This window comes from Chelonoidis abingdonii, chromosome 15, assembly GCF_003597395.2.
Source record: "Chelonoidis abingdonii isolate Lonesome George chromosome 15, CheloAbing_2.0, whole genome shotgun sequence".
Classification (NCBI taxonomy): domain Eukaryota; kingdom Metazoa; phylum Chordata; order Testudines; family Testudinidae; genus Chelonoidis; species Chelonoidis abingdonii.
This window is the reverse complement of record NC_133783.1, coordinates 53,607,700-53,624,945: the sequence shown is the minus strand read 5'-3', so window position 1 is coordinate 53,624,945 and position 17,246 is coordinate 53,607,700. Positions and strand designations below refer to the sequence as shown.

The 17,246-nt window shown below is 42.5% G+C and overlaps 1 protein-coding gene across 1 annotated transcript in view; it reads left to right on the top strand.

Annotated features, from left to right (window-relative positions):
• TRUB1 (TruB pseudouridine synthase family member 1) overlaps positions 1-17,246 on the top strand; it is a 47,757-nt gene that overhangs the window by 5,216 nt on the left and 25,295 nt on the right. Inside the window, exon 3 of the mRNA XM_032764168.2 lies at positions 4,308-4,363. Coding sequence (XP_032620059.1) covers positions 4,308-4,363 — 56 coding nt within the window. The remainder of the gene's footprint in view (positions 1-4,307; positions 4,364-17,246) is intronic.

Sequence of the window (17,246 nt, the reverse complement as noted above, 5' to 3'; positions counted from 1 at the left end):
GCATAGATGTATCCATAGTATGTTGTTGTGTCCCATGAATTATGGTGGTAAAACAAATGAATGTGGAAAAGAGCTATCGAGTCATTGTCGATCTCCCAGCCACTACAGGATGGTTCTCTATGGTACATGCTAACAGTGTTTTGTCCAGTCTGGTTCTAAATACTCTAAGTGGTTGTGGCCCTGTCCACTTGCTCTGAAGGTATATCTTGAGCAAGGCCTAATACAGTTCAGTTTTGGGTTTTTATTAAGGAGCAGCCTGGCTAGCAGGGATAGCTCAGTGGTTTGAGCATTAGCCTGCTAAACCCAGAGTTGTAAGTTCAATCCTTGAGGGGGCCACCTAGCGATCTGGAGCAAAAATCAGTACTTTGTCCTGCTAGTGGAGGCAGGGGGCTGGACTTGATGACCTTTCAAGGTCCCTTCCAGTTCTAGGAGATAGATTAATTAATAGAGAGATCCTATATTGGCAATAAAAGACCTGCAGAATGACGATAGCTGACCTGGGCTTGTGGGGCTCACGCTGTGGGGTTATACAATTGCAGGGTAGTCATTCGGGATCGGGCTGAAGACCCAGTGAGGGGGGTGGGTCTTGGAGCTCAAGCTCCAGTCCAAACTCAAAGATTTATACTGCTAGTTTTAGTCTCGCAGCCTGAGCCCCACAAAGCCGAGTCAGCTGACCCATGCTCTGCGACTCGATGCTGCGAGTTTGTTATTGCAGTGTAGATGTTGTGATGTTGTACTCCATACGTTTATGGAAATATGCTTGAGTGTAAATGTAATGTAACTGTAATATACTTTATGCAAAAGGTCTCTTGTAAGGTATCATTACAAAGCTTATAATCTCAGTGTGTTCATCCTATTTGTATGAATGTATCATTCTTGTATCTGAAACTAGGAAAATAAAATGTAACTCTGGGGTCCTGTTGTAATTATGCAAAGTGTGGACCATTAGTGGTGGTTCAGAATCTTGATGGCTCCCATAGAGTAGGGCAGTTGGTTGTAGATGGTTTATATACCTGCAAGCCTTCCTGTGGACGTGGGGACCAGCCTGTGGGTAATGAAGAGTGAGGTCTTATAGTGACATGTGACCATGTCACCTGTTACTGGAATCCCTATTAAACCTGGTGCTTTTCCAGTTAGAAGGAGGGGTGGGAACCCAGAGAGACAAAGGATTCCCACCTTGGGCCAAAGCTATAAAAGGGGTGGAGCAGAACAAGGAGGGTTGCCAGTTATGAAAGTCTCCTAGTTGTCACCTGAGCTGGAACTAACAAGAATTGTCCTGAGGAAAGGATTGGGCTCAGACTAGGAAGGAGTCTAGTCTGTGAAAGAAGCTTATTGGAACATGTCTGAGGGGAGATTTACCTGTATTCAGTTTCTTAATATATTAGGCTTAGACTTGCATATTTTGTTTTATTTTGCTTAGTAACTTACTTTGTTCTGTCTGTTATTACTTGAAACCACTTTAATCCTACTTAATAAAATCACTTTTGTTTATTAATTAACCCAGAGTAAGTGATTGATATCTGGGGGAGCAAACAGCTGTGCATATCTCTCTATCAGTATTATAGAGGGCGGACAATTTATGAGTTTACCCAGCATAAGCTTTATACAGAGTAAAACGGATTTATTTGGGGTTTGGATCCCATTGGGAGCTGGGTGTCTGGGTGCTGGAGATAGGAAACCTGCTGAGATGTTTTGGTTAAAGTCTGCAGCTTTGGGGTCATGGTTCAGACCCTGGGTCTGTGTTGCAGCAGACTTGTGTGTCTGCCACAACAAGGCAGGGTTCTGGAGTCCCAAGCTGGCAGGGAAGACAGGCTCAGAGGTAATTATCACAAAATTGCTAAAAATCATATAGTTTAGTGAGACAGGGAAATGGTAGGTCCAATCTTAAAGAAGTTCTGAGAGTTTCCCCAACACAAAGACAAAAGCAATTTAGCCAGCTGAAGAATTATTTACTTGTCTTTAAATCATAGTGCCCCCTCAGGCATGGCAAGAACCCCATGTAGCTGAAATAATGGGACTCACATCCCTGAACTGGCTTTAAGTTAGAGCTTTAACTTTTTCTTTTATTCAGTCAATTTTCTGAGATATCCCTTTAGTTTCATCAAGGTTTAATAGAAGTTGAAATTTTATTTCAAATGAGTCCAAACACTCCAGTGTTGCATATAAAAGTGTTCAAACTCTTAGAAGTCATTTTAAACTGAATTGATTCTTAAATAAAGTCTTTCAACTTAAAGAGTTATGCAGTGAGATTATGTCTTATTTCTTACCAATCTACAGAGAGGTTTTTCTTGCCTTCCTGAGTTTGGTAAGGAGTTGGTTAACCATTGCTATGTAACTAATTAAGTTTCCAATTAATATGAATGATTTTATACTCGAATGACTTCTTATATTAGCAATCTGTTGTAGCAAGGTCATTTGATTCCATTTTTTACATAAAACATCCACTGTTCACATAATAGTGGTATTGAGGCAGTTATTACATTTGCAAATACACATTTCAAAGCATTTAAGGGACAACCGAGGTTTTCACCTTCAAAAGGAAACATAGAGTTAGACATAACTATCATCCATTAAACGCTGTCCAACCATAAATGTTTTTCTTACCATTTGAAGACTTTAGAGCAATTGTAAAATAAATCAGTTTCAATAAAGATAATTCTAGAAGTCTTTGGTTTTTTTCCCTTTCCAAGGGGGAGGGATAAAGAGGGCCTCTTTTATTACTTAGTTCCTAGCTCTGATAATGCATCATAAACATCACCCCCTTTGGAATATCCTGAATACACAACTATCTCTTTCTAAAACACAAGTATTTTAAGAAGTTTTATTTTCTTGAGATAAAGACCATGTCTATACCAAACTAGTCTCCTATTCTTTAACGAGACACTCTTGTTGTTTGCTTGTCTTTTGACCAAATGGTTCCTACATTTCCAGCTTGTAATTAGCTTCTATCAAATAGTTATTCTGATTTGTCCCTTGTATAGACTAACACTTTTATGCTATTTTGAAAGATGTATGTAAAAAGATATATAGACCATTAAAGCAAAACGGAAGTTGTAAAGCTGCATTCCAGAGCATGTATAAACACAGGTGGAGGTAATATATTTGGTTTTATTGCTAAGGAGGTGTCCTCCTCTTTGACACTTTTGGTGCTGGTTACTGGTTGGTGGAAAGCAAAGATTTCCTATGGATTCCCTTAGCATTTGATTTCATTAATTAGCAATTAAAAACTTAAGCCCATGAGCTATCATATTCTTCGAGTATTGTGTGTGCAAATAATTGTATGTCCTAAAACTGAGTAAAGGCAAGATTATACTAATTAACAATATAAAAGAGAATTACAATAATTTATTAATAACCATTTTGCAGCAATATTGAGGTATAGCCCCTACTCAAAGTAGTACTGGAGAATCCTACGTATACTCTTCGTATAGCGATGACAGTTTTACAAATGTGTGGTTATAATGTATCTGGTTTTCTTGTTTTCCTGTTCCTGTTGCATCTACTACTTCTGAACACTGTGCAGAAAATCAATGGAAAAAGTTAGTAAAGAAAAACACGTTACTGTAGGAAGTTTTAATGTGGATCCTAACACAGTAAAGAGATTTTTTCTACCCGTTTACTTTGAAAATCTGATTGTTAATCGCTTTGACATGTCAAAGTGTAGTTTAAAATTGAAAAAAACAGTGGGCCACACAAACACATGAGCCTGCCTGTTTGATTTATAAATGATCCTAGCAAGAGACTCGGGGACTTCATGATTATTTTACTTTCTTGCCCTGGTCCTATCGGTGCCAAAGTAATTCTATTATGTTATTTTCTGCTACCTTAGCTGCATTACTACAGGTCGCTAATAACCTTGAAATGGTCCATTAGTTACAGTGATGGCTTTGACTTACCAGTAATGAACCTTGCCAAAGACTTTATCAGGCCATACTGAGAACCATAGTTTGTGCTATGTCTTTCTTTACTGATGACTGAAAGTACAGCAAAATAAATCCAATCACAGGGTAGAATTAAAGCATTTTAACAATAGGCAAAGCTTATCTGTCTTCTGCTTCTTGTCCTTTCCTCAGCCCCAGCAGATAGAACATCAGAGGTAGTTTCTCTTAGGCAATATCTTTATCTTTTGGTATCCTCCTCTTAAAAGACTCATTCAGCTGATCATGATAATTGAGTCCATTTATATGCAAATAGTGCAGGAAATGTGTTATTTCTGACTAGCCTGATGGATGACAGTGAGGAGAGGGAGGTTGTGAATCTAGTTATTGGAATAGAATGCTGTGATATTTCTCTTTCTGTCTTTGCAGTGGTCGGTATTGGAAAAGGAACTAAAATGCTGAGCAGTATTTTGGCAGGTTCCAAGGTACGGCACACTAAGTTATTGGTCTTATTATTTTTTTCATTGTCAAGGTGAATCGTAATACAGGCAACTAAAACACCCAGCATTAAGCAAGGACCCAAAGGGTTGCTATTACAAGCATACTAAGCTGTCTGTCAGAAACTTTATCTCTCTGATGATGTCCCAGAGAGTAGGAAGGTTTTTTCAATGTTCAGTTCCTTGTAGATTTTAAATAATATGAGATGTAGAAACACAATAATGAATGATGTCCTGTAAATATTTTTCTGTTTTTAAATCAAAACTTTAAATTCCTATCCTTTCCTTCAAGTAAATATAAGAGTAATGCTATGATTCTTCCATCACAAGCTGTTATGAAATTACATCTGTTCTTCACATCTGCTTTTTTAAAAAATTCCATGCAGTCTTAAAAGATGAAACCCTCGTGTTTTTTTTTTTTAAATATTTATTATTAGTATTGCTATAATGGCTAGATGCAAGCGGGGATGAGGGCTCCATTGTGCATAGTCCCAGCCCCAAAACATTTGACACAAAATGTTACAAGCAAGTGTGACCAAAATTAAGAAGGGAGGATAAAGGTGACAAAAGTAATCTGTGTAATCACACAAACTTATATATGTGGTTCCTGATGTTTCCAAATCATCTTGGATTTTAAAAAAGCAAATGAACAGCAGTTTCCCATGGATGTATAACTAGATCATTAGTTGGTTGACTTCCTTGTAGGTATCACAGCAAATGTTGGTGAAGAGGAAGGAATTGGAGGAGGAGCGGGTACTGGTGTTCTGGTTTAATTGCATTGGGGAGTTCCATGCATCGAAGGCAGCATGACATACAGTGCATAGATGGTTCTAAGAGTGGCTGTCAAACAGACCTGCAAGGCTAATAAACAACTTTCTGTTAATGTTTTCTTATTCAAAGCACACTGTGCACTTGGGACATTGTGCTCCTAGACTCTAATTTTAAGGACTCTTTGATCAGGGGAACATACACCCATTTAGATTATAAATCCTTCAGAGCACAGATGGTCTCTCTCTTTCCTGGGTTTGTACAGCGTTCAGCATGGTGGGACTCCAGTCTTGAATGGGGATTTTGGGAGCTATCATAATATATGTAGTAATAGAGTTAGTGAAGTTAACCAACAGGGTGTACAATCACACAAAAGAGAAAAGCATCATGTATTACCAGCTTAAGGACTGATCCTGCAAACATTTACCTACCTAAGTAGCATTAGTCGTGTGAGTAATTCCTTTATCATCAATTGGGCTACTCACATGAATAAATTCTGTGCATAAGTATTTGCAGGATTGAGACATTAGTATGCAAAGCACAAGTGACAAGAAGTGGATTTGGAGAACTCTCATTCTGCATAATTAACAGATGGGAGCTTGACTCACCTCTGCTTGTACTTTCTGGCTAGTCGCATCAAAACCTTGGCTTGTGTGTTTACATTTCCGGGAGGTAGATGTTGGGTAAGTGGGTACGTGGACCTACTCCAGTTAATCCAGCAGGGTTGGTTCCAGCCCTGGGTGTTAGAGGTTTTGCACACTATCTTGAAAGCTGAAAATGTAAAGTCCTGTTGTTTTAGAGAATACTTTTAAAATGGGCAAGAATAGGAGATGAAGAAATCAGTTCAGCAGTCAAGTGCTCTCCAGATTTTGTTACTTTAGGAAAGTCAATAATGACTTAAAAATAATTGACTTTTTCAAGTCAATTGACAGCTCCTCTAATGCATTTCATGCTGACTATTTTTCTTCCTTTTTTTCGCATCTGATCCATGCCAATCAACTATTTTTAGATGCTGTGGTGATGATGATTTGAATTAGAGCCTGACTGATAGCCACCCAGGTTTAAGAAGAAATAAAAGACAGAAAATCAGTTGTGGCAATAGGGCCTGATTCAAAGTCCCTTGCAGTCAATTGCGATACAGTTTTAGATTTGATTTTGGTAAGTAGTGAGGACGTCATAGAAGAGCTAGTCGTAGGAAATAACTTTGGCTCAAGTGATCATGAGTTTATTTAGTTTAAATTAAATGGAAGGATAATCAAAACCAAGCGATCAGCTATGGATTTTGGTTTCAAAAGGAAAGACTTTGGGAAATTAAGGGAATTTGTTGAAGACATCAACTGGATTGAAGCACTCAAAGACTTAAATGTGGAAGAGGCTTGGGATTTATAGTGTTGTTAAAAAAAAGAATAAGAAAGGATGAGGTTGGGCACTGTTCGGTGTGGATGGGAAGGAGGTTGAAGAGATATGGCCCAAGACCTAAATGAATATTTTGCCTTGGTTTTCAGTAAGGATGATAATATGGAATATGGGTATGAAGGCAGGATGGCAGATGGAAATGAGTGTATGGAAATGACCACATCTGAGGTGGGAGAAAAATATGAAGATCTTAATGTGGTCAAATCAGGGGGGACCAGATCATTTCCATCCCAGACTACTGAAAGAACTGACACATGAGATTGCTAGCTTAGGAGCAAGGATTTTTAATAAATCTATCTATTTAGGGCTAGTGCCATATGACTGGAGTATAGCTAACATTGTAACTATATTTAAGAAAGGGGGAAAACAGTGATCTTGTCAATGGTAGACCTGTTAGTCTGCCCTTAGCAGTGTGCCTAAGAACTGTGGTTCTCAAACTGTGGGTCGTGACCCGATTTTAATGGGGTTGCCAGGGCCAGCATTAGACTTGCTGGGACCCAAGGCTGAAGCTGAAGCCCTAGCTCCAGCCCCACTGGGGCGGTAGGGGTCAGGATGTGGCCCCCTCTCTACCACACCTGCAGCGATGGGGCTTGGGCTGTGATTCCCTCTCCCCTCCCCAGGGTGGTGGGGATAAGGCTCCGCCCCCCTCCCAGGGTCATGTAGTAACTTAGTTGTCAGAAGGGGGTCACGGTGCAATGACGTTTGAGAACCTCTGCCTTAGAACAGATTGTGAAGGAAAGGATAATTAAGTTCATGGAAACAAACAGTAAAGGGGATATAATTCAACATGGTTTTCCAAAGGTAGATCATGCCAGACTTTCTTTCTCTGGAAATTAATTAATTTTTTTTCGCTAAGGGGAATACAATAGATCTAACATACATGGACTTAATAAAGCATTTGGTACAGTACTACATGGGATATTATTACATAAATTAGAGACTTTGGGATTAGTACAAGCACTGTAAAGTGAAGAAAGAATTGGCTAAAGGGGAGAAGGCAGTGGGTTGTGTTGAAAGGTTAACTATTGGACTGGAAGGAGGTTACTAGTGGAGTTCCTTAAGTATTGGTCTTGGAATCAGTCTTATTCACTATTTTTATTAATAAGCTTGTCACAAAAAGTAGGTGTATGCTAATGATCTGGATGACCTTGAAGACTGGAGTGACAGAAATGTGATGAAATATAAGAGTACCAAGTGCAAGGTCTAAGGGTCTAACAATAAGAATTTCTGCTGCAAGCTAGGGGCTCACCATTTGGACATGATGGGGGAAGAGCGAGACCTGGGTGCATGGGTTGATCACAAGATGACGGAGGCACCAATGTAATGTGGTCGTGAAAAAGGCAAATGTGATCCTAGGCTATATCAAGTGAGTCATTTCCAGTAGCGATAGACAAGTATTAATGCCATTGCAGAAGGCACTGGTAAGACCTCATCTAGAATACTGTGCACAATTCCAGTCTCCCATGTTCAAGAAAGATGAATACAAAGTGGAACAGGTGTAGAGAAGAACTACAAGGATGATGAGGGGAGTGGAGGGCCTATCTTATGAGAAGATAAGGAAAGAGCTTGGTTTGTTTAGCCTGGCAGAGAGAGAATATGATTGCTCTCTATACATACATCATGGGGGATAAAAACCAAAGAGGGGGAAGCTCTATTTAAGATAAAGGACATTGTTGCCACAAGAACAAACTGGCCAGGCTGGAAAATGAAAGGAGGTTTCTCACTGTCAGAGGAGTGAGGTTCTGGAACAGCCTCCCAATAACAGTTGTGGGGGCAAAGAACCTCTCTCTCTTTAGAGCTGGGCAAATTTATGAGTGCGATTGTGTGGTGGGGTTGCTTGTGCTAGCAGGGGACAGCAGCGGTGGGGTTTACTTCCAGTTTGTCATATGTTCCTAAAAGCTCACATTTCAGGGCTTCACCTGGCCACCAGGAGGGGGTCAGGAATGGATTCTGTTACTCCCTCTTCCAAGGGTATTTTGGATTTTTTTAGGTCTCTTTCCTCTGATGCATCATAGAAGGCCACAGCCGGGGATGAGATATTGGAAAGAATGGGCTAGGGCTCTGGGGTAGTACCAAGCAGTCTCTCTCTCAGGTGCTTGGCTGGCTGGTTCCTGCTCACAAGCTCAGGGGTTTTCCCCCAGGTCAGACTGGCAGTGACCTTGAGGGCTTTCGCCTTCCACTGCAGTGTCTGAGTGCGAGTCACTTGCAAGGATCATCCAATTATATCTCTCAATCATTTCCCTGACCTTGCAGGGGCCTTGGCGTTGGTACATCTCACTCCCTCTTATTCTCTCACTGTGGCATGTAACCATCTAGTCTCCTGCGGTTTTTACTAATTTGGCCTGGTTTTGGTTGTTGGGTTTAGTGTGAAGGTGCTGGGTTGTGTTAGTGGCTTCTGATATACAGGGTGGGCAAACTTTTTAGCGCGAGGACCGCATCTGGGTATGGAAATTGTATCGCGGGTCATGAATGCTCACGAAATTGGGGATTGGAGGGCGGGAGAGCTCTGGCTGGGAATGCGGGCTCTGGGGTGGGGCTGGCAATGAGGGGTTTGGGTGCAGGAGGGGGATCAGGGCTGGGGCAGAGGTTTGGGGCATGGAAGGGGTTCAGGGGGGTAGGCTCTGGGCAGTGCTTACCTCAAGCAACTCCCAGAAACAGTGGCATGTCCCCCCTCTGGCTCCTATGTAGAGATGCGGCCAGGCGGCTCTGCGTGCTACCCTGTCCGCAGGTGCTGCTCCTGCAGCTCCCATTGTTTGCGGTTCCCAGCCAATGGGAGCTGCGGGGGCAGCACTTGGGGTGGGAGCAGCATGTTGAACCATGGCTGCCCCTACGTATAGGAGCCGGAGGAGGGACATGCCACTGCTTCTGGGAGCCATGCAGAGTGGGGCAAGACCGCGACCCCGCTCCCTGGCTGGACCACCAGAGCTGAGTAAGCCCTGGACCCCACTTCCTGGCGGGAGCTTGAGGGCTGGATTAAAACATCTGGAGGGCTGGATGTGGCCCCCGGGGCATAATTTGCCCACCAGTGGACTAGGTGATCTGGTAGTCCTTCTGGCCTTAACCTCTGACTCTAACTTCTGACCCCTAATTGGGGTCTCTCCATTGACCTTGGCGGGTTTTGGATTAGGCTGATTATACTCATGTAATTTACTATAGTTCTTGAGGTTGAGTCCCTGTTACTTGAGACTTGAACTGTTTATAGTCTGACATCCCCTTTTCAATGCCTTATCCATTACAGAAAAGCTTTGTCATATTAGCTAAATCAGCTTTAAATAGTTCTAGCTAAACTAGTACAAATCCTTTAGTGTAGCTCCTAAATCCAATTGGGTTAGTTTAATTTGGTAATTTATTGACACAAGTTAAAATTATTTTTAAGTGAGGGCTAAACCAGTTTGCAAATCTCTGTAGATAGACTCGTAGAATTAACTAGGTGGCTACAGCGGTCTCAGAACTAATAGTAGTTAGCCATGACTATTCTTTATTCTAAAGTTGTTTAAAAAATTTCTTCCTTGTAGGTGTCGTGCCGTCTACTAGGATTGGAGTGTCTCTTACTTCATCAAACATCATATGTTTGGTGAAATAATTGTTACTTTTGCTCTGATTTGCTCCTTTTTGTCTTCGATTCCACTACATTTAGTATGTGTTTCTGCTGGGGATTTTCTTTTTAATTACGTTAAAACTAGCTTCTAGAGACATTAGATCCAGTCTATCAACACTGGCAGCATAATTACACTAATGGCCCAAAACTTACATTGTTGCTGTGAACTCTATATGGCAGCTCTGCCAAAAATATGAATGTCAGAATTTTTCCAAACGTCCTATCAAACTTAAGCTGATTTGGCTGCCATCAACATGTTTCCCTGATCTGTAATTCATACTGCGTCTGTAAGGATTATCATGCTTTATCAGTTCTGCAATTAAGTGTGTGACCTCCTTAAGGACTAACTCAAAAGAAATAGAAATGTCCAGCCAAGTTTCTCAAAGCTCCAAGTTTCTTATCAAGTTCCTTAATATTTTTCCAGAAAGAGATGTGTCCGTTTTGTTTTTTTTTTTATTTCAAATGTTCCAGAAAAATTGTGGAATAAATTACAGCATGTGAATGGGCTACTCTTATGGCTCAAAGACTGGCATTCTTTGCTTCCTCTGAAAGACGTGGGGTAATTGGTAATCAGAGTAACTCTATTCCTAAGACTGAGACAATGTGAAGATGTTTGTGGGCAGATAATTTAGAGAGCTCTTGCTAACAGCGGAAAGTTTAAAGGAGATCATTGCTTTGGAAAAATCTCTTCCCCACTGAGATGTGCCGTAATAATGTAATAAGAAGTTGTGGGCTCATCAGGGAGGTAGGAGGCTTGGCAGCCTAAGCAGCCGGCAATGAGATATTGTATTATTCTAATAATTCCCAGTGCAGGGGAGAGTGTGGGGGAGGGATGTCTGTAGCACAGAAAGCCTTTACTGAAGTGGGATAAAACAAGATAATCAAAACTTCAGACACCAGGAGGCATGACCACTCATATTTAGTTATTTGCATTGTAAAGAGCACAACTCTGGCTTCACTCACATTCTCTTCAGCAGGGTCACATGCACCAGGGTGACCCCTGAGTCTTCACTGGGGTCATACCAAGGTAAACGAGACCAGAAGTTGGGCCATCATGAGCATTCTATGCTCTGAATCCTCAAATACTGACAGGTTGAAAACCTGCTTTTCTTTTCTGGAAGGTAGAATCTCTAGTCATTCTTTTTTTATCTGAAGCCCCAGGAGCTCCAGTGACTTATGGAGAATTAGAATTGACTTCCCTGCATTGATTGCAAATGCTCGAGTGGAGAATAGGTGAATTGAGCATTTGATCTCAAAGGTTGCAGCCTCTCCAGAGGGGCTCACTATCAAAATGTCATCTGGATAATATAAAACCCAAACTCCAGATCATCTCAAAGACTAGAGACAAAAAGGAATCAAGGGGAGAACGAAGATGCTGAATTAGTGGCCTGGTGTGGAACAGTGTGGATTTTTTATACTTAGAAAACTGAACTCCTGAGGATCCTAAATGGGGCATAGAAACCATTTCAATTATCCAGTCTTTTTAAAGTGCAGCCTCACCATACTTTGTCTCATAAATGCAGAGCTTGCTTCTTAAGGATTCTTCTGGAGAAACTGGACTAATTTCCTTTGTCATATGAGAACTTCTTACTGACCTATAAGTTTATTGTAGCATCATTCTAGGAAGTGGCTGATTGGATCCATGGTCCATCCAGCGGTTAGTCCCAGATGTTGTAGAGAAAGATGCAAGAGCCTATAATGAAATAAATGTCTCATAGGGAACATTATTTCCTAACCAGTAATTTACAACGGGTTGTCTTATGCCCTGAAGCGTGAGAATTTAGATCCCTTAGTTTTTGTATACTAGCTAATATAATTGTGGATATAATAATTATACATATGGATATCTAAGTCTCTTTTGCCTCCAAAATACTTGGCCATCATCTTGTGGCAATGAATTCCATGGGGGTAATTATGCTTTTTTTTTTTTTCCACTTGTCTTTCTTTGCCATTATTTTGCCTATAAATATACACATATGAGGACATGACTGGCTCTTTGGGATGGGGAGGGGAATTTTTTCTTTAGGACTAGAATTTTTTGATGCCCTTACATTGACTAGCAGCTTACTTTACAAATGCTCCTCAGTAGTCCTCTAGATTTTAATAGGACTAAAATGCTATTTGTCATGAGTAAAGGTATCTGTTTTTGGTCTTTCATCATTGGTGCGGGTTAATAATTAAAAGCATGCACTTGGGGGGGAAAATGGTAAAATGTGAAAAAGAATCCCTTGACTGTTGTGCTATTAGCACTATGAAACACGCTGAAATAAGGGTCAGTTTTCCTGGGAAGCTTCTAAACTTGGGTGGGAAGAACCACCTCCTCCCTAAATTTAAGAGTCAATAAAACAAACAAATACTCCCCCTCTCATACACTCTGTTTGCACTGTATCTTCTCCTGTTTCCTTGGTCTGTTGAAAGAGAGATGATCTGACTCTTCATCTGTTAAAGAATTTTACAAGAAGAACAGAGTCTCGTCATTGAAATGATGAACAGAAAGAGCTGTGATACTGTGTAAAAAGCAGATGCTCCTGTTGCTGTGAAGAGTGAATTGAGCAAATATTTGCAACCTACTTCCAAGAATATAACACACACACTGGAAAAATGATACATGCCCACACTGCTTATTTTAGACCTTGACAAATGTTTCCTTTTTTTTTTTTAATGGAACAATTGAAGATTATGGAGGGTACAGTAAGAAATGATTGGTCCTTCTCTTTTACACTCTTCCACAGTGGAGGGTGAGGATTCACTAATGAAATTTAATAGGTAAATTTATCAGTAACAGGAAATACCGCTTCAAAGAATATATAAATAGATGATGGAGTTTGCTGCTATTTATTATTTGTTGCACTGTAATGCTTAGGAGCCGTAGTTAGGGACCAGGACCCATACAGTAGGTGCTATACAAACACAGAACAAACATAGTTCTTGTAAATGGAAGCGGCCGGGGCAGAAGAATAGCCTTGTTAGGACAAGAGACTGAAATCAAGAGAACTGGGTTCTAGTCATAGGCTTCCTGAGTAAACCTTGAGAAAATCACCTAAACCCAGATTTTTCAAAAGTTGATTTTGTGCTTTGATTTTTGTGTACCCACTGTGACACACAAGACCTGATTTGTTTTCATTCATATATATGTTGTGGATGCAAACTGTCTCAAGATGGGCACCTCAAATCAGTGGCAACTTTTGAAGTATGGGTCTTAGTGTTCCTGCCTCCTTCCTTGAATAATGGAGCTAATACTTGCCAACTAAACAGGGATATTGTGAAGCTGAATTCGTTGCTTTAAAAGTGCTTTGAGACTCTTTGATGGACGGCAATGTGGAAATGCAAAGGGGTGTTCGGTACAAAAGGAGCGTTCAGAGAATGTTATGCCTGCCCAGTGAAGCGTGCAGATGTCAGGAAATGCCAGAGATTAGGCTCCTCACACAACCTTGACTCTAACAGGCTCTGATTCCAGGCAGTCAGGCCTGGTGTTTGGGGTGGTGGTCAATGCCGGATGTAGGATCAGGATGTGGCCGAGGGCAGTGGTAAAACTTGGTTCTAAGGACAGGCCATGGGTCAGAACTGAGGTCAGAGTCCATAGACAAACCAAATCGGTATCATAGTGAGAATCCAGATGCAGGCCAAAGGTCGAAGCAGGGTTGGAGCCTGTCCTCGGGCCTGGCAGTCAGGAGGTGGATGCAGGGCTGGATAAAAGAGAAGGGCAAGGCTTGAGGTGTCTAGAACAAGGCTCCAGTAAGGTTGGGGCAGGAATAGGAACCGGAACCAGATGGAGGACAGCGTGGAAGCCTAGGAAGTCTGTTTTATTATTATTAATTTATTAATTATTACATAATAAAATATCAGTTTCAATCCAGTATTTTTCTATAGCACTCGTCACTAGGGTATCTGAACATTGAGCAGATAAATTAGATCTGCATGCTGACATCCATAGCACATGTTATAGAGGATTCTGCTGTTTGCCTTTTCTAGAAGGCACTGCCTGGAGTATGTGTATATCTTAACATGTCAGTGACAGTAGATAACAACTATAGATACCAATATGTAGCATCTTCTTGTATACCAGGCATTTTGCAACAGCCATTTAAATGGTAACCACACAGTAAATGTTGCTGTCATAATGTATTGTACAGATTAAGGGTACGTCTACACTGCACGATTATTTCGAATTAGCTTAAACCGATATTACAAAACAGATCTAATAAAATCGGTTTAGCGCGTCCACAGTGGGATCCCGAAATCGATTGTTTGCGTCCATGGTCCAAAGCTACCATCGATTTCAGGAGCGGTGCACTGTGGGTAGCTGTTCCTCAGCTATCCCATAGTTCCCACTTCCGTGTTGAGAGCACAGTGCCTGATGGGGCAGAAAACACTGCCCCGGGTGGTGCTGGGTACAGCCTCACCCCTCCCTTTGTGAAGGCAGCAGACAACCCTTTGGCGCCTTTTTCGCGGAGTGCATTGAGCAAACGCCATAGCACAGCAATCTTTCCCTTTTTTTTTTCACGTGGTGGTGGGGGGAAATAAACTGAGGAGCTGTTCCCTGAACCACGCCAGACACTGTGTTTGAACCTACAGACATTGGGAGCTCAGCCAAGAATGCAAATAATTTTCAGAGACTGCTGTGGACTGTGGGATAGCTGGAGTCCTCAGTACCCCCTCCCTCCCTTCATGAGCGTCCATTTGAGTCTCTGGCTTCCCGTTACGCTTGTCACGCAGCGCTGTGTATCCTGGAGTTTTTTATTCAAACGCTTTGGCATTTCGTGTTCTGTAACGGAGCTGGATACAACAGATTTGTCTCCCCATACAGCGATCAGACCTAGTATCTCCCGTACGGTCTATGCTGGAGCTCTTTTTCGATTTCAAACTGCATCGCCAGCCGTGCTGATCAGAGCTCCACGCTGGGCAAGCAGGAAATGTAATTCAAAAGTTCGCGGGGCTTTTCCTGTTTACCTGCCCGCTGCATCCGAGTTCAGATTGCTGTCCAGAGCGGTCAGTGCTGCACTCTGGGATGCCGCCCGGAGGCCAATAACGTCGATTTCCGTCCACATGAACCCTAATCCGAGTTATCACTATCGAATTTAGCGCTACTCCTCTCGTTTGGGAGGAGTTCCGAAATCGATTTAAGGAGCCGTTTAACTCGATATTAATGACGACGTCGTGTGAACGGATACAGCGTTAAATCGGTATATCGGCCATTAAACCGATTTAAAGTCACAGTGTAGACCTGACCTAAGTGAAAACACGGAGTAATAGTGAAATGCTGCTGGCAAATATAGGCCATTTCATTTGACAATTACGTTATATTTGAAGCTAACTGTCTCGTCCCTTGAATTGTGCCTAAGCAAGGCTGCCCTATATTGTGAAAAGGAAATGTGTTGTATATGGCTACTAAGGGTATGTCTACGCTACAAACTTAGGTCAAATTTGTAGAAGTCGATTTTTTAGGAAGCGATTTTATACAGCCGATTGTGTGTCTCCCCACTAAGCGCATTAAGTCAGCGGAGTGCGTCCACGGTACCGAGGCTAACGTCGACTTTCGGAGTGTTGCACTGTGGGTAGCTATCCCACAGTTCCCGCAGTCTCTGCCACCCATTGGAATTCTGGGTTGACCTCCCACTGCCTGATGGGGCAAAAACATTATCGCGGGTGGTTTTGGGTACATGTCATCAGTCGTCCCTCCCTCCGTGAGAGCAATGGCAGACAATTGTCATTTTTCCGCGCAGACCTCATACTACGGCAAGCATGCAACCCACTCAGCTCAGCTGCCGCTGTTGTATACTGGGTGCTGTTGGCGGCAGACAGTACAATAGGGCTGCAAACCATCATCATGCGTCCGCCACCACTCTGCTCTCCTGGAGATGCCGTACCACAGCAAGCATCGAGCCCGCTCAGTGTCTATGAGCACTGTAAACGCCTCGTGCATTATCCTGCAGTGTATATGCAGCACCAGAACCTGCAAAAGCAGGTGAGGAGGCGACGGCAATGCGGTGACGAGAGTGATGAGGACGTGGACACAGACTTCTCTCGAAGCACAGGCCCTGGCAATTTGGACATCATGGTGGTAATGGGGCAGGTTCATGCTGTGGAATGCTGGTTCTGGGCCCCGGAAACAAGCACAGACTGGTGGGACCACATAGTGTTGCAGGTCTGGGATGATTCCCAGTGGCTGCGAAACTTTCGCATGCGTAAGGGCACTTTCAGGGAACTTTGTGACTTGCTTTCCCCTGCTCTGAAGTGCCAGAATACCAAGATGAGAGCAGCCCTCACAGTTCACAAATGAGTGGCAATAGCCCTCTGGAAACTTGCAATTCCAGACAGCTACTGGTCAGTCAGGAATCAATTTGGAGTGGGCAAATCTACTGTGGGAGCTGCTGTGATCCAAGTAGCCAACGTGATCACTGAGCTGCTGCTATCAAGGGCAGGTCATAGTGGATGGCTTTGCTGCAATGGGATTACCTAACTGTGGTGAGGCGATAGATGGAACGCATATCCCTATCTTGGGACTGGAGCACCAAGCCAGCCGGTACATAAACCGAAAGGGATACTTCTCAATGGTGCTGCAAGCATTGGTGGATCACAAGGGATGTTTCACCAACATCAGTGTGGGATGGCTAGGAAAGGTACATGACGCTTGCATTTCAGGAACTCTGCTCTGTCTGAACGGCTGGAGCAAGGGACTTAATTTCTAGACCAGAAAATAACCATTGGGGATGTTGAAATGCCTATAGTTATCCTTGGGGACCCAGTCTACCCCTTAATGCCATGGCTCATGAAGCCATACACAGGCACCCTGGACAGTAGTCAGGAGCTGTTCAACTATAGGCTGAGCAAGTGCGAAATGGTGGTAGAATGTGTAATTGAACATGTGAAAGCGTGCTGGCGCGGTTTACTGACTTGGTTAAACCTCAGTGAAACCAGTATTCCCATTGTTATTACTGCTTGCTGTGTGCTCCACAATATCTGTGAGAGTAAGGGAGAGATGTTTATGGCGAGGTGGGAGGATGAGGCAAATCGCCTGGCTGTTGATTATGCACAGCCCGACACCAGCGTGGTTAGAAGAGCACAGCAGGGCACGCTGCACATCAGAGA